Below are 18,472 nucleotides of genomic sequence, written 5' to 3'. Positions count from 1 at the left end.
GGAACATTACGAAAATAGCCTCTAAAGTCCGTAACAATGAATTCAATATAACTCGGAAAAAAAAAAAAAAAAAAAAAAAAAAAATTAATTTCTCGAACTATCGATATCATCATTGAATTAAGCATTGTTTATTTCATATTTTCTTGCAAAAAATATTTCCTTTTTCTTTTTAAATAGATTACATATTTTGCGTAATTCTTATATGCAAGATTCATTTTTCTTGCTTGAATGAACATAACTTTCGGCGTAACAATTATAGAATCTTGAAAAATAATTTTTAAATTTAAAAGCAGGGACACAGAAAAATTAAATTAAAAAAAAAAATGGTAAAATTATACAAACGTTCACGATAGGAATGTACGGATGCACGGCTGGAGGGGGTGCAGCACTCCCTACCTTCTACCAACTACCTGACGTCATTTTCAGACAGTCTTAACTTTGACATTTTGAGCTTTCATAGAACGCATTCTTAGACGACTCCGTCTGTTTTTTGTGCAACGCAAGGATCTCTAGCTTTTGAGGGCTAATTAAGCTATTTTTTGTACAAACAAGGTGTTTTTATTTAATTCAATATCTTAGGACTTTACTAATTATCTTTGAAATAGACACAGAAAATTAATATCTTTCAAAGGATTTTCACAATGAATTTAACTTCAAAATTTAGCTGAACAGTTTCTGAATGTCGCTGTGAAAAGATTTTTCATTATGACTTTCACGTGTACAAATATTTTCTTCGTTTTTGGGCTTTAATCTTTCAAATACAATCAAAAAGTAGTCGGGGGAGGGGGGGAAGATAAATCGGCTTACAAAACTACGTCCTATCTTTTTTCCGTCATTATTGTCTGTATATATATGATTTTGAGATTTAAATTTAATTATAGCGGTGAAACTATAATTATTTCAATTTCATAAAATTGTTGGAAAAAATTTCCAAAACTATCTTTAATTGATTTACTATTTAAGAATTGAAAAGCCAGAACCGACTTCGTCAGTTTAAAGGTTTCCAAATTACTTTAAAATTTCGAGGAGTCATTTTCTTCATGCATTCTGACTTTAATTCTGTAACTTATTTTTTTGTTTTGTTTTAATTCAGTTTTATTTTATGCAAGTTTGGTTTCATAATTCACATAATTATATTAGGTTTTTGCAATTTGAGACGAGGATTGATAATTTTTATAATTTGGACTTTTTAGCCGAAAAAAAAAAAAAAAAAAAAAAAAAAAAAAGCAATTTGAATCCTCCAAATCACAATTTGACTAATGTAGTGTTTTAAACTTTAAAATGTTCTTTTCTCTTCCCTGCAATCCCTTTCCCCAAAGAAGAGACGTTGTTAGCCTGACTCTGCTCTATCGTTATTTTCATGGCAAGTGCTCGTCCAAGTGCTAATCTATGGTCTCTCCTTGCTAAAATTTCACCCCCATAAAACTCGTCTAGCTACAAACACTATCAACAATTTCTCCATGAACTAAGCTTCTTTCAGAATTGCCCGCCTGTGAAACTAAATAGTTATGCTTTAATAGAAAGCTGGCCTGCTTCCCAACTGGCTACAATGTGGTTGTCTTCAAGTCTAATGTAAACAAGTTCTGTGAGAAATGAATCTTACAAACTCAATACTCCCTGCAATTGCAAAACCATACCTTTAAACTAAAATTTTATTCAGTTATAACATCAAAGAAACGTTATTGGCCAGAGTACAGTCCTTGCAAAACGGAGGGTCAGTTTTCCCTCTCAAATTGGGATCCAGTAGTTAACTCCTTTTGTTGGAGTGGTAGCGTGGTTTTCCTTAAAAAAAGGTCCATGATAATTCATGGTGTTCTCGGCAAGAGTTCTGGTGCCTTTAATTAGGCATAAATCGAGTCCCTTGGAACTCGAATTGAATTGAGAAAAGTTCAAACATTTAGGTGATATAAACATGATGAAAATGTTCAAATGATGCCATCCTCGAATTGGGATATCTTCGGCACAATATAAAGGTGTCTCTGCTTGTAGAGATTTCAAGTCCTTTTTCAAACATTTAGGTGATATAAACAAAGAAATTGTTGTGGCTCCATTCTCAATAACGCATTCTTCTCGGAACCGACTTTTGGTGAGTTTTTTTTTTTTTTTTTGCTAGCTTCCGATGCAACGATACAAAAAAATTAAGTTTCAAATTTGAAAAGATATGCAAGTTTATAGAAAATTAAATTTTCTTGCGTTTGGTAAATGTTTTGTTTTTGTTCATTTTTCTACTTGTTAAATATATTGTACAATTGCCAAGAATTAAACTAAATACTTCAAAATTAATTAATTTGCTCCACTAAATGGATACCAAGATAATTTTGTCAAGTTAAATGAAACTGACAAACCGGTACCACAAAAATTAAAAGAAAAAAAAAAAATTAATCACACAATAAGAGACAAAAAATTCGGTACTCATGCAGAGAGTGATCCGTGCTGAAATAATAACGTTATTTAAAAAGCCATTCTTAACATGGGGGGGGGGGCGTTTTGTACCTATTCTTACAATTGAATAATAAAAAAAATTAAAAAAAAACAAAACTTTAATTAAACTTGGAAATACGATTTAAAAAAAAATAGCACGGGTTACTCTGCATTAGCATCAAAAACTCTTAGTAAACAAAAATCAGGTTTAATTTTAAATTAGCACAATCTTCAAAACAAAATTGCACAAAAATCTTAAAAAACCTTTATGGTGTACGTCCGTTTCTGAGCGAAAATGTCATTCCAAAAATCACGTAATCAAGCAGTTTTAAGAAAAACAAATTTTATGATTAAGCGATACTTATGTTTTGATCCGCCATATTTAATACATAAAAGACAACTCCATTCGAATTATCGAGATCAAAATTAGCCTTGTAATGGCTACAATTTATTAAAATCGTTAAAAAAATATATATATATATGGGTTTATATTATAGGTTTAATTCTAAATAAGCACCAAAATTTATTTATATTAAGGAGACGTGTGTGTATGAGACTTTAAAAATTGCACATTGAATAATTATTGCAAATAAAAAATGCAACAACATAAAATTAAACTTTTAAAGCCCCATTAAAAAAAAAAAAAAAATTAAATTCAGAATGTTTTTCAGTTTCCTCGTAAACAAGTCACCCGTTTTAATCTTTTGTTAATAATTGAAAAAAGAAAAACATGAATTTAAATAGATTTTTGAAGCCTTCAATCTGTTGAATAGGCAGTCATTTAAGCCGACTTTAAAATTGTTAGTAAATTTGAGTGAAAGTTTTGGGAGCTTTTTTTTTTTTGTAATTATCGTATAAATTAGAAATGAGCAAATTAACAATTTAGTTATAGTTTTAAAACCATTCTGTTCTTTTAAATAATGTAATCACCAAACGATGGCGTAACAACATTTTTAAATATCAAAATCTTATTTTGAATAAAATCTGATTTATAAAAAATCAGTCTCCCATTTTTTTCTCCGAGACAAGATCGCAGAGCAGAGGCAGAGCGGCATGTGGAGGGTCAAATGATTGCATTTTTTGGTGCTAATGCACTTACTGATCCGCGCTATTTTTTTTTAAAAATCGTATTTCCAAGTTTTTTTGTTTTTTTTTTTAATTCAATTGTAAGGTTAAAGTACAGAATAGGTACAAAACACCATGTTAAAAATGACTTTTTAAATAACGTTATTATTTCAGCACGGACCACTCTCTGCATGAGTACCCATTTTTTTTTTTTTTTTTTTTTTGTAGATCGTTCTTTCAGGGGGGGGGGGTTAGCCGGCAAAAATAGTTGCTAAGGTGTTAAAATTAGGGGGGGGAATGAAATTTGGCAGGTGTAAGTCGACATAAAGTGCTGTTGTACGCATGTACAAATGTTTATACGTTAAGGTCGGTTAATTTTGAACTATTTCATTCGTCTGACAATAGCTCAAACGCTAACGACTAAAAGGCCTGAGCAGAGCGCTAAATGTTTTGGTTTCGATTCTAGCTGATGGAATCCATTTATTTTTATTATTTGTACTTTTGACATCACTACTATATATTAGGTACAATATGATTATCAATAGAGTATTGGCTCCTTAATAAATACGAAATCTGCATAAATTAAAATATATTTAAGCGTATTTTAGGACAAGGCACCGGCACCGCCGGCACCGCCGGGGCGTCTTGCTAGTAAATAAACGAAACATGACACGGCTAAAAAATAAAAGGTAATGACTCCCAGACAAAGCCAGGTAGATAAAAACGAGTTAATAAATTCCATTTTCGGATTTCCTCTATTTGTATTATGAACTTTATCTGTAAATTTTAATTTGAAACTTTTAAGGTTTCATTTTACTTCAAAGTTCTCAAATTAAGGAGATCCACCACCTCCTTTTCTAGCGCTAACACTTAATCGCTATACGAGATACATAGATATTTGAATATTCCATTAAAAAACGTTTGTACAGATAGACCTTACAAACTTGAATATAGTGGCATTTAAGTATTGATATTTAAGTTCTCTCCTCAGCGGGATTCGTAGATCAATGTATTTTGCTAAAACTTTTTCGAAAGTTCGTTTTTGTCGAATTATTCCAAATTCCTTACCATTCATTTATTTTTTAAGTATTAATAATAAGTGCTAATATGGAGAGTGGACGCGCGCTATTTTTAAAATCGGATTTCCACGTTTAATTAAAGTTTTTTTTTTTTATTCAATTGTAAGGTTAAAGTACGGAATAGGTACAAGACACCCCCATGTTAAGAATGGCTTTTTAAATAACATTATTTCAGCACGGATCACTCTCTGCATGAGTAAAATAAATAAAAAGGTTATTGTTTACGAATAAATTGACAGGCATTTTTTCTTATCGAGAGGTGGGGGACTGGGGGGGGTCACAATTGAATATACAAAATTTGTTTTTACCGGTGTCGGGTGAAAAAAAAATACGTTCCACATTTAGGTATTTTGAGGGGTTTTCACTTTGAAACAATTCAATTTCATTTTTGCATCATTAATCCCCTCCTCCCAGGAATTTCTGTGTGTGTGTGTGTGTGTGTTCGTTCGTAGTTTCTGTCATTCAGTCACGACATTAAAAAAAAGCACTGTTTTGCGCAAAGTCCGTCCGTCTCTACCGTTTATATCATACGGATATAATATAATTTACCTGGCCATCGTCACTTTGATATATCCTTTCTCGTCAGATTGCTGAAGTTAAGCAACGTTGAACCTGATTAGTAACTTAGATGCATGACCAGGTACAAAATAAAATCTGTTGCTAGTGAGAGCTGACGGCCGGACTATAACTACAACTACTTGGCCATTCGTTGTAATTGGCGACGATAGATTGATGTCAGATTTTATAAATGATCATGACAATTGTTAAAAAACAAAAAACAACTTTTTCTATTTTTTTTTCACAGTCCTTCATCGGATGTTGGCGGTGGAAGGACAAACAAGTTTTCTTAATGTCACCAATTTCTCGACTCGTAAATATTAATTAATTTTAACTAGCTTTTGAGAAAGAACAAATCAAGGACTTGAATTTACGTTTTAATCCCATGAGGGACAAACCATTTTTTTTTTTTTGGGGGGGGGGGGGGGTCCGAAACACAATTTTGCTCAGTTTTGTTTATCTTCGACCCCTCGACACACTGCATCAAAAGATCAGTTTATAATAGGAGCTATGGGGGGGGGTGCATTTTGAACGAGTACATATTTTGCCATGATTGCTACTGTTGGCGTTTTCCAATGGGAGCGTCCAGGCGATCTGGTCTAATGTCATTGGATCGATAAAAAGAAGTACAATTTGATCTAACTAGACCTCTCCATCAACAGAGGACGTTTTTAAGGAATATTTTAATTAACATACTGTCTGTCCCCAGACACATTCTGATCAGGGGAAATTGCATACAATACCATCTCAAATGGTCATCTACCTGGTAATGACCAGGCTTAATGTCGGTGATCTAACGAGAATACCCTACCCGTGTAAATAAAACTGCTCGTTCTCGTGTACTTTTGGCCTCCCTGTTTCTACTTTTATTTTTTCTCTCGCATATCTATTCCGAATTCGTAGTAGTGGACCGGCATCAGTGGACTTTTTTTTTATACGAAAACAGAGATAAACACGGTTTTATTTGTTTGATCCATTTCATACAGGTATACATTATTAGAATTTAAGGAAAAAAAATTTTTCTAATTTCAAATTCCATTTTTTTTTTCTACTAAATTTAAAAAGTTATTCTAGCAAATTTGAAGGTTCTGACATTTGCATGGAATTTTTTTTTACTGGATTACATAATTCGAAATAAAAAGAACCATTCATGTGTTACCGCGCTATTTTTTTCATAGTATTTCTAAGTTTTAAATTCAATTACGATCTTTTTGTTTATTAAATTGTTAGATGAAAGTAATACAAAATACCCTCTCCATGTTAAGAATGGTTTCTAAATGTTATTTCAACACATTAACATTTTTATTTAATCAAGTAAAAAAAAAAAAAAAAAAAAAAAAAAAAATTCCATACAAAGGCCCATGAGAAATGGGGGGGGGGCGTATTTTAAAAGCCGGTTTATCATATTTTGGTGCTAATGCAGAGAGTGATCCGCACTTTTGGCCAAGATCAAAGTGTAGTATCTGTTCTTCAGATGCTGCATTGCTGCACTTCCATTTCTTGTTCTCTTTCGGTGGAGGCGCAGTCCTTCACGACTGAGACAATTTTTATTTTAGTACCTTTTCTCCACATTAAAAAACGACCCTGGTGTCTAACTGTCCCGTGGGGAGGCATTGTAAATAGGTATTGTTTAAATCGTATTTCCACGTTTAATTAAAATTTTTTTTTGGGGGGGGGTACTAGTGCAGAGAGTGATCCGGACGTAAATAACATTTAAAAAGCCATTCTTAACATGGGGAGTTTTTTTGTACCTATTCTATATTTAACCTTACAATTGAATAATAAAAAAAAAAAAAAACTTTAATTAAACTTGGAAATACGATTTAAAAAATAGCGCGGATCACTCTCTGCACTAGCACCGTCTTTTGATATGTTTTTTTTATCATTATTATTCAATTGTAAGGTTAAAGTACAGAATAGGTACAAAACACCCTCCCCCATGTTAAGAATGGCTTTTTAAATAATAACGTTAGTGCATGAGTACCCATTTTTTTTTTCTTTCGGACTACCTTTAGATAGTATTTGAAAGTTAATTTAAAAATTATTTGTACTTGTGAAAAAAAAGTTATGAAAAATGTTTTCACGGCGACATTCGGAAGCTGACAAATTCAGCTAAATTTGGAACTTAAATTCATCGTCAAAATCCCTTGAAAGATAGTTTTCTGAGTATTTTAGAGATAATTATTAAAGTCCTAAGATATAGAATTGGCTAAAAAATAAATAAAAAAGCTTAATTAGCCTCCCAAAGCGAGAGATTCTAGCTTCGCTTAAACAAAAACAAATGAAGTCATCTAAGAATGCGTTCTACGAAAGCCCAAAATGTCAGAAGGTTGTCTGAAAATGGCATCAGGTAGTTAGAGGTAGGAGTGCTGTCACCCCCTCAGCCGCGCATCCGTATATTCACCATGAACGTTTGTATAATTTTACCATTTTTTAATTTAATTATTTTTCTGTGTCCCTGCTTTTAAATCAAATTTTAAGATTATATAAAATGATGTTACTCCGAAAGTTACACACGTTCATTCAAGCAAGGAAATTAGAATATTACATATAAAAATTATGCGAAACATGTAATCTAAAAAAATAAATAAATAAAATAAATTTTGCAATTATTTGTTCGATAACATCGGTAGTTCGAGAAATTCATTTTTCGAGTTATATTGAATTCATTAATACGGATTTAGGATTTTCGTAATGTTCCTGAAAAAATTAATCTTTCTTTTGTTACTATTTTACGATGCTTTATTTTCATAAAAAAGCATTTTTTTTTTTTTTACTACTGAAAGCCATAACTTTAGTAAAGGTGTTTTGTTTAAACAAAATACATTTTCACTAAGATTCAAATAAAAATTAGTTCATTGTATTCTGTGATCATTATTTGATAAATACTGAAAATTTCATTAAAATTGGTTAATTTGCTGATCTTTTTGGTGAATTTTTGAAGGGAGGAGTAAAAATGTTTATACATTTTGAGCATCGGCATTCATTTTGTACGTATCTAATGAACACCTTAAAATTTGCAAGAATAACTTTAAATTTAGTAATCAAGTAAAAAAAAAATTTAATGGAAATTATACTTCGAAATAAAAATGATTTGTTTTAATTTATTTTTATTGTACAATAATTTGTATCACTTTGAAATAACTTAAAAAACAACCACTTTAGGTTCGTTTTGGTAAAGTTCACTGATGCTGACCCACTGCTACGAATTAGGAATACACGAGAGAGAGAGAGAGAGAGAGTAGAAACAGGGAGACAAATGTACATGAGAACCAAACTGCTTCTAAATTTCATGATTTTTTTCATGAAATCTAATAAAAACCACGTTTCTGAATTTTGGAGATAAGGATTGGTTATTCGTATTGTATTCTTCGGACTACTGTGCTCATCTTTCACAACGTTTCGGTTGATGTAGCCGCCGACCTTCAGATTATCATCGCTACGGGTCCGCAGTAGTTAGAGCACTTGAAAAAAAAAAAAAAAAAAAAAAAAAATTGTAAGTGATTCTCCTGAAGGTTAAAGGTTCAGTTCTCAGTGTCAACGGCCGAAAAATACAGGTGTGAAATATTTAGCACCTCTGTTCAGTCATGGATGGCGGAACAAGAGCATGCTATCCCCCCCCCCCCCGCAAAGTAAATAAAGAGTTCCGTTCGAAATTCCGTCCAATTTCCCGGGTTATTTTTTTGCTATACACAGATTCGAAAAAGTTGTCCAAAAACAAATGTTATCAAAGGCAAGATACCTAACTGGAAAAGTTTTTAGTTGTAAATCAGTGTTTATCGATATATGTGAAAAAGACAAATGGCGGCGGGCTCGCTTTTAAATACGTTAAGTTTGCGAAAATGAGTTCAAACTAAAAAATTATACACAAATACTGTTAGAAACTCACACAATATATGTTAACGTGACATAGGAACCCACATAATATGTCAGCCTAACAGCATTTTGTATAATTTCTTAGTTTGAACTCATTTTCCCAAACCTTAGGTAGTCAACTAAAAGTTCGCCGCAGTTTGTTTTTTTTTTTCAAATATATCGATAAACACTATGATTTTCGAACCAATTACACATTTTAAAAGTGAGTAAACCTACTAAAAACTTTTCCAGCTAGGTAGAAGTGTAACTTATCTTGCCTTTCATAACATTTGTTGGGTTTGTATTACTGTACACAGATTCGAAAAATTTGTCAAAAAACAAATATATAACAAATAAATGTTATCAAAGGCAAACTTGATATATTTTTCGTGTTTTTATTCAATGTAACATGTTTATTCAGCTCGAAAAACAGTGTTTACCGATGTATTCGAAAATTCAAGATGGCGTCTCACACCCTCTTTAACACCGTAAGTATGGAAAAAGGTGTTATAAATAAAAAACACTACAAAATACTATTAAAAACCCGCCGAATATATGTCAACCTATGTCACGGTAACATATATTGAGCGAGTTTTTAACAGTATTTTATCTGGTTTTTTATTTATAACATCTTATCCCACACTTACCGTGTTAAAGAGAGAATAAGACGCCATCTTGAATGTTCCAATACATCGGTAAACAGTGTATGGTTTCCGAGCTGAATAAACATGTTACATTGAATAAAAACACAAAAAATATATCCAGTTTGGTAGAAAAGTAACTTATCTTGCCTTTGATAACATTTGTTTGACAACTTTTTAGAATCTGTGTATTCGAAAACAAACCCAAAAAGAGTTTTGAGAATTTGAAAACTAAATGAAGTAACAAAAAAGTTCTTCGGATGATAACTACCCCCGACAAGCTACTAAGTCTCATCCCTTTACAGTAGAGATGCCTAGGTGCAAGAAAGCCTTTTACTCCAATAGTTTCTTCCCCAGAACAACTGCGGGTCTTTGGAACTCCCTTCCGGGATTCTGCTTTCCCAACTGCAATGATATGTAGAAGTTCAAGTGTAATGTTAACAAACATCTTTCTACTCATCTCCCTTCATAATGACCCCGCTAATTAAGTCCCTAATAGTAGCCCCCCCCCCTGCTTCAAAGTGGCACTGTGCCTTGTTTGGGGTGAAAATTGAATAATAAAAAATAATGAATAAGTAAATAAATAAAACACTTGATCTAAAAAAATAAATAAATAAATAAAAAAAAGCGTTAGGTGAAATTATGAGAATAGCGCAAAAATTAAAATTCAGCGTAAAATTTGAATTATAATTGGTACTAGTGCAGAGAGTGATCCGGACGTAAATAACGTTATTATTTAAAAAGCCATTCTTAATATGGAAAGGGGAGGGCGTTTTGTACCTATTCTATACTTCAACCTTACAATTGAATCATCAAAAAAAAAAAAAAAAAACTTTAATTAAACTTTGAAATACGATTAAAATAGCGCGGATCACTCTCTGCACTAGCACTTTATAATTAATAGCAAAAACAAATGAATCGCGGCAGATACTGTATGGAACGTATTTTCTGTCTGCTTCTACCGATATTTTATGAGACGAAAAAAAAACTTGTCAACGTGTTGATAACAAATATTTGGGTGCAATTTTTCTCTTTTAGAGGAAAGAAATTGCTTTTCACGCGTGGCTAGATTTAAAAAGAAACTTTTGCGTAAACAACAAAAAAAAAATCTTACGATAAAAAACAAAATAAAATAAAACTTTTTTTTTTTTTACCGTTGCTTGTTGTAGTTTGAAAATGTTCTTTTCTGTCCAGTTTTACTTCAATTTCTTGCCTAAAAAAAAGTTCAAAATTAAGTTACATATCTGAAATAAATATGTAAAAAACAGGAAAGGATATAAAAAGTCCTTTTTCTTTTCTTTTATCCTTCGGAAACAAGTCTTCTGGTTTATATCAGAAGTGTAGTAGTACCTGTTCTGTTTGTGTCTTAGATGGATACACTTTTAATGATTACCTCCTTCTTTGAGTAAAGGGATTGGTTTATCGGCGGTCGTCCGAAGGGCCTCTTCACTGAGGAGTTGGGTTCGATTACGGCAAATATTGCAAACCATCCAAAATATTCCTCTCCTCTTTAGAGAGAAGGGGGGGGGTAAATCCCTACTATAAACTGATCTTGCGCCCAACTTTTCTGCTCTGAAGAATTGGTAAATATACCAAATGAAAAAATGAAAAAAAAAAAAAAAAAAAAAATTAAGTCTAAAGAAAAAATCGCGAATCTCGTTTCCTTTGTCGCAGGGGGTTTGTAACTGGCCTTTCTTTGCGAACATTTAGGGCTTTTTAAAATTTTCAGGAGAAAAAAAAAAAAAAAGCAGAAGGATGTTCTTTTTTTTTTTTCTTTCTTAAGAAAAAGAACATCAATTTACCTCCCGCCCCTTCACTTTCTTCTGATTTGTTTTTATAAGCTCCTCCCCTTTAGTTTTCAAGTTACGTGCGTCGAACCAAGTTACGTAGGCATTGGCTAATTTATTTGGTAAAAAAAACTATAATCAAATAAAGGCAAATAAATATGTCCCAATAAGTGTTCATTTCGCATTAAATTCTGATGAGCGTTCATTTTTTTTTTCTTTTGCGCACAAAACTTATAACTAAAAGTGGTAGTAGCGGTAGGAGGCGGCGGCTTAGATGGAGTAGGGGTAGGAGGCGGTGGCGTGTGTGAGTTGGGGTCGGGCCGAGTGAACTAGCGATCACGATCACGACGACGACGGCGACGACATGTGCGCGCTCGGGTGTCGTGGGATGTGTAAGTCCGCTCTCTTCTTCGCTAACAGACCTGCCAATGCTGTGGGCTCGTTTTTTTTTAATACTGGACGCACGGATATCTCCACGGACCACACAACAGGACTACATTCTTCCTTAATATTATTCTTATTTATATTTCGGATCTCATCTTTCTGAGGTCACCTTTTCATTCATTAATTATCAACTGCCTGGGAGCTCTATTACGGCATCTGACGTCATTACTACTTGATTGACCCCCCCCCCACATTTTTTTTTAACGGGATTATCACAACAACAATAATGACTACATTGTTTATGCTGTCATCGTCAACATCATCATCATCAACATCATTATTATCAGAATTTTTGATTTTGCCATTAACTTTTTATATAATTTGGTGACAAATTGGATGTTACGTAAAAAAAAAGAAAGAATTTTGGAATTTAAACTCTGATTTTATTTTTTTATTTATTTATTTGGTGTATTTTTTTAGTTAAAATTCTTATAATTTGGAGAAAATAAACAAACAAAAACAAACAAACACAAACAAACGAACAAACAAACAAACAAACAAAAACAAACATACCTGGATGTGATTTGATTACAACTTTTTATATAAAATCAAACTTGCTTTACTTCCTCTTCCAAACAAACCGGAACAAATATTATTAAAATGTGTCCAGTCAATATTTCCATTTAAAAGTTAAAATATTATTGCAAACTTGAGCGTGATAGATCAATTCAAAATTATGTACAACTCGCTGACACTCAGCTAAAAAAAAAATACATACATATATATATATATATATATATATATATATATATATATATATATTCTCAAATTGAAGTAAAATATTTCACATCTTAACTTGTTATTAAATTGGATGTCATTAAAAAGAAAAAAAAAAGGTTAAATTGTTTTGAGCATTTGAAATATTTTGCTAATTAAAAAAAAAAAAAGTGAAAACCTTTTTTCATTTTATATTTGAATTAAAATTCTAAATATCTCTTACGAAAACATACACTATGATATTCTGATTTGAATGGTGATTCAATCTACTTTGAAATTTTAATATAAAACCAAAGTTTCTAATTTTCAACTAAAATAAATCTGAGACCACCTGTTGCTTTTATTAGGGTTTCTTCTTTTTCATTTTGTAATCAAGCCTTAACAAAGAGAGGCGATTCTATTTTCTTTCTTGTTGACCATGAGTAACGTTTCTAATTTCGCCATGTTTAGGTTGAATTTGTGGGCAAAGCCATTTTTCGGATTGACCTCTCAAGGATCTTCTGGCGGACAAGGGATGGAGACGTCATCGTTCGTCCCGAATTCTCTCACTTCTCCGGCATTGATGGTCTTGGCGTCTACTTCGGATGGAAGCCATGAGGCAGGTCGCCTCTCTGGTTCACACCATTTCTCCGGACAAAATCTTGACAAGGACCATAACAGTGGGGTGCCCTTTAGTACCTCTTCGTTTCTCTACCGTCCTGGGGAAGCTTTTCCTCCACCTCTGTATGCACCCCTGCCCCCATATGTCCAGTCGAACCACCTGGACAGGGGTGTGAACATTATCAACAGCGGGGGAGGAAGTGCTTTTCGTCCTGTGGCCAGTTCTTCGGATTGTTCTTCTATTGACGAATACCAGTCTGCATTTTTGCCGACCAAGAAAACCAAACAAGATGACTCTTCTGCCCTGAGCAATTTATACAATCATTGCCAGAGCAACAACAATAACACGACCAGCCAGGGTAATGGCAACACTACTTCTGGACCGAATGAGAGGCTGTTAGAACAGGTAACCTTTTCTCAATCGAGGGATGACAAAATCCATAATAATGCAACTATCAAGGAGGAAAGGCCATCGAGCCTTTGCTCAAGTTCGTGTGATACCAACTCTGAGAGTCAGTCGGAAAATGGTGATCCCTCGGAACGTGCTACGCCTGACGAAGGAAGAAACTTGCGCAGTGAGTAACCTCTTTTTATATATATATTTTTCGCTTTTTGAAAAGAAGTTTTTTAAAATATATTTTCTTAAAAAAAAAAAAAATTACAGATTTATAGTTCATATGTAACTCAACCTAAACATTTTCTGTCTATCATATTCCATCCTCATTAATTTCATATGAAACAGCACGGTACAACTTTTTTCTTTTCTCTTTTTTTGATCAGCTTGATTCTGCTGTTGATGTTAATCATTCATTCATTTCGTATGAATCAGATGATTATTGTTGGCATTCATTTCTCTGGTATCTTTCCAGTTAGTATTTTTTTCCAGAAAGACATCTTAGAATATGTAGAACAAACGGGATTCGAACTTGGCACACACAGGTTGTCAGTTTGTGTCATTAACCACTTAGCAACCGTTACTTCCCTGATTTTGCTGTTGATATTGGTTTCCTTCATTCTTTCTAGAATTGGATACTTTACAAGAAAATCCAGGTGAAGGTTGCCAACATCCATAAGTGAAACTGATGCTGGGGAACTGATTGGATTTGAACTTGGCACACCCAGGTCGTAGGTCCATGTTATCCACTTGACCACTACCACTTACCTTTCCTGATATTTGCTGCCTTTCTTTCAGTTATTTTTCCAACAAAATACTGTTGACACATAGATTCTCATTAGGTCACCAAAGTAAAGGAATCTTGAACTTGGTACTTGGATAGGTAACACTTGGAAGTATCAGATGCTGTACTAAGCCAAACATCGCATCCAGATGTATAGATGGACACCTGTCATGCTGGCAAGTATAACAAGCAACAGACTAGTGTTATAGGGGACTGTTCAAGCCATCCGTTCTACTATACATGGTCCCATGAGATTCAAGATGTAAACTAAACGTTACTTATTATTAGATATGAATAATTCAACAGTCGAAATGACAATAATAGTGTAAATAAATGTAAATAATAAAAAATTTCATTGCAGAAATATATATATATATATATATATATATATATATATATATAAAATAAAAATTACAAAGACAAAAATAAAACATATGTATATATATATATATATATATATATATATATGAAATAAAAATTACAAAGACAACAATAAACATATATATATATGTATATAATGTAAAATAAAAATTACAAAGACAATAATAAAACATATATATATATATATATATATATATATATGTGTATATAATATAAAATAAAAATTACAAAGACAACAATAATATATATATATATATATATATATATATATATATATATAATAAAAATTACAAAGACAAAAATAAAACATATATATAAATGTAAGTCCAAGAAAGTTAATTTAATTTTCCATTCGCACAAGTAAAATCCAAGGAAATCGCATAATTGGAAGATGGTCCAAAATAATCCAAGAGGCTGAAATCCGTGGAATAATTCACAAATATGTACAAGGAAAATGGGAAAAAATTCCAATAATATTAATATAAAAATAAGATATGCACTTAACATGGCTGCCTGGAACAAAGTGTAATTTAAAAAAAAAACCAACAAAACTCTGATCCCGCATTTTGCTAATTTCCTACCCTCTGATGAGAAGGAAAGTATTTCTTCAAAACTCCGCGGATATTAAGGACTATCCACTTATTAAGTGTTTCCTTTTCAGATTAAATATGTTTTTAACTCTTTTTCAAAGTGTTTTTTTAACATGTTTTATTAACTATTTGCTCTTATATATATACCAAGCATTATCTCCAACCACAATGGTATGTAAAAAAAAAAAAAAAGCAGAAAAAACTATTTCCTGATGAAGATTCTGTTATGAATGGAAATATCGGATTTAATTTTAATAAATAAATATGTTTTTGAAAAAAAAATCATGCACCTGTTTTGATCTTTAAGCCATTAAATTTTGAATTTTTCAATTTATATATATATATATATATATATATATATATATATATATATATATATATATACAAGCTAGTTGTGTGTATATATATATATTCATGCTAGTTGTATTCACACATTGTTGCTCAACAACCTTTTTACTTTAATTTGTTTCTGCGTTTTATTTATTTATTTATTTTTTTTAAATCATCACTTTTGCTTTAAATACGGTTTTAAGATTTAAATTTGTTTTTAGCATCGTTTTTGCTTGCAAGTTTGTCACTCAGCGATGCATAGCTAACAATATTACCATTATCGGCTGTCGGGAACCTAAGTGATGACAATTGCCTCAGATTTGCTGTCCCCTGTACACATGTTCGAGGGTATGTAGCACCCACAGGTGGTATTGTGATCAGCCGGTTGACGCATATGGACTCCACACCCTTTGATGTAGAAGAAATGCTGACAGATTCCATAGACAAAACTCTGAATGATATCATCAGATGGGTTCTGGTTATCACTGTCTTTCTGTTGATCTTCGAACCAGTTGGCTTTGATAGAGGGGATAGTGAACAGTGTTTCCTTTTGCAAACAACAAGTTGCTTATGGGACAGTACTTGTGGTGACACTTTTCCGCTCTTGTCAGTTAAGCCACAGGTTAACATCCCGTCATGGCTGGTTGAATGAGAGTAAGCTACCTTGTACCTATTTACTATGCCTCCCCACGGGACAGAGTTAGACACCAGGGTCGTTTTTTAACGTGGAGAAAAGGTACAAAAATAAAAATTGTCTCAGTCGTGAAGGATTTCTCCTCCACCGAAAGAGAACAAGAAATAGAAGTGCAGCATCTGAAGAACAGATACTACACTTTGATCTTGTCCCGAAGGCCAAGAAAAGGCATTGAAACAGATAGTTCCATTTAAAATTCCATAGAAATTCCCTAGTTTGACAAGATACACCTGGAGAATATCAGATTACATTGTTTAAAATGTAAGAATAACAATCCAGATGAGAACAGTAGTTTGAATGATGCAAATAATCCAAATTATCAGTCCTCATCTAAAAAATTCTAAAACATAAACATGTGTATTAAAAATTATGGCATCATTATTTGGTAAATTATGAATCGAACCCAATTATTATAAAAGTATAACAAATTGTCATTAAGGTATGAATATGGTTTTAATCTCGATTTATAAAATGATTGGATGTATAAAGTTTCCAAAATTTTCAATCTTTTCATTAAATGAAGATTTTCCAAAAAATTTTAAAGACAGCTTTTACAAAAAACCCAAAAAACTTTCTATTCAACAGTTTAAATTCTTCCAAATTACTTTCCAATTTTGAAGAATCACAAAGTAATTCATCCTTTTTATTTATTTATTTATTTATTTTTTCAACTATTAAAAATACATTAAAATAACAGACTTGTTTACAAAGAAACCGAAATGCATTCTGCTGGATTTAATTTTACAATTAAATTTTTTTAGATATTTTAATAATTTTCTTTGATACTTTATTGTATTGCATTTTTTTTTAATTTGAATAAATAATTATCAAAATTACATTGACACAAGAAATGGTCGCACAATTTTGTTTATTATAGAGATTCATTATAAAACGTTTTATAATTTATTTACACTTTTTTTCTGTTGATAACAATTGTTGCATAAACAAAATGAATTTCTCCCTTAAATATTTTATGAATATTTGTATGACCATTTCTTGTTTGTATGTGTTCTTCACTAGGTGTATCAGAATTTTTGTAGGAATTTTTGACACTCCTAACACGAAACTGCGAATAAAATATAAAAAACTCGTAATTTCTCTTTTAAAAGTGGGTTGATTATTTTCTTTATGGATTATACTTCCAAAATAAACTATTAAAGTTGTATAAAAAGTAATAGAAATAGTATTTTTTTATTTTTTAAAAAACAGTAATGAAATTAATTGAATTTTACGAGTTTAGTATTTTTCAATTTTAAAACTTTAAAAATTGATCAAAATTTTTCTATTGATTCTATTTTTATGATATTTTCAGGGTCAATATGAAATTTTATGCTCTTTCCAATAAACCGAATACAATATTTTAGACAAACGTTTTTTTTTAAATTCATGCCTCCCTATTTTGAAATGTCTATTAAAAAGTAAATAATTAATTTATGTGCCAAAGTTTTATATATCACAAATTGAAAATAAAAGATCAATAAATAATATATTCAAATTTAAAACAAAAAAAAGAACAGTTTTTTGAAAATTTATCTGCAAAGTCCGAAGTTTAAAACCTTTTTTTTTTTTCAAAAACCCATGTTGTATTCTTTTTTTTTTTTTTAAATGAAACCTTGGTCCTTGCTCTTTTAATTGAAAAAAAAAATGAGGGTTTGAATTACATTTTTCGAGTAGTTATAAGCTTGGAAAGACAGAGGGTCGAATTATTCAATATTTTTCACAAAGTTTCTGACACACCTAGTTCTTCACTTCTATGTAATTTGCACATTTTATCATTTACTATTATTAAATTATTCATTGAATAATTGAAATAATAAATGCAACAGCATAAAATGAAACAAATCTTTTAAAAATCTTATTTTAAAAATAATTAAATCATGAAATCCATTGGAATGCATTTTGGTTTTATGTTTTGTTTATAATAGTCAAAAAAATAAAAAAAAGGATGAATTACTTCGTGACCCTTTTGAAATTTGAAAGGAATTTCAAAGCACTTAAACTGTTGAATAGAAAGTTCTTGAAATAATTTAAAAGATTAAAAGATTTAGAATCTTTTTACAACCAATAATTTCATAAATGAAGATTAAAACAACATTTACTTAACAAAATTTAGACATAGTTTTTGATGATCA

The 18,472-nt window shown here is 31.4% G+C and overlaps 1 protein-coding gene and 1 long non-coding RNA gene across 3 annotated transcripts in view; one reads left to right on the top strand and one right to left on the bottom strand.

Moving 5' to 3' along the window:
* LOC145296876 (uncharacterized) overlaps window positions 1-7,604 on the bottom strand; it is a 61,927-nt gene extending 54,323 nt beyond the window's left edge. The window contains exon 1 of the long non-coding RNA XR_013870059.1: window positions 5,115-7,604. This is a non-coding gene — a long non-coding RNA (uncharacterized LOC145296876). The remainder of the gene's footprint in view (window positions 1-5,114) is intronic.
* LOC145296875 (E3 ubiquitin-protein ligase RNF220-like) overlaps window positions 1-18,472 on the top strand; it is a 349,495-nt gene that overhangs the window by 13,648 nt on the left and 317,375 nt on the right. Inside the window, exon 2 of one of the 2 annotated variants that reach the window (XM_080143010.1) lies at window positions 13,018-13,742. In XM_080143010.1, coding sequence (XP_079999136.1) covers window positions 13,082-13,742 — 661 coding nt within the window. In that variant the 5' untranslated portion in view covers window positions 13,018-13,081. Of the gene's footprint in view, window positions 1-11,812; window positions 13,743-18,472 lie in introns of those variants that run through there. The other variant, XM_080143009.1, reaches the window with a different exon arrangement.

Source organism: Euprymna scolopes, chromosome 17 (assembly GCF_053919585.1).
Source record: "Euprymna scolopes isolate OS-2025 chromosome 17, ASM5391958v1, whole genome shotgun sequence".
NCBI lineage: Eukaryota > Metazoa > Mollusca > Cephalopoda > Sepiida > Sepiolidae > Euprymna > Euprymna scolopes.
The sequence above is the reverse complement of the archived record's forward strand: the minus strand, read 5'-3'. Positions and strand labels throughout refer to the sequence as shown.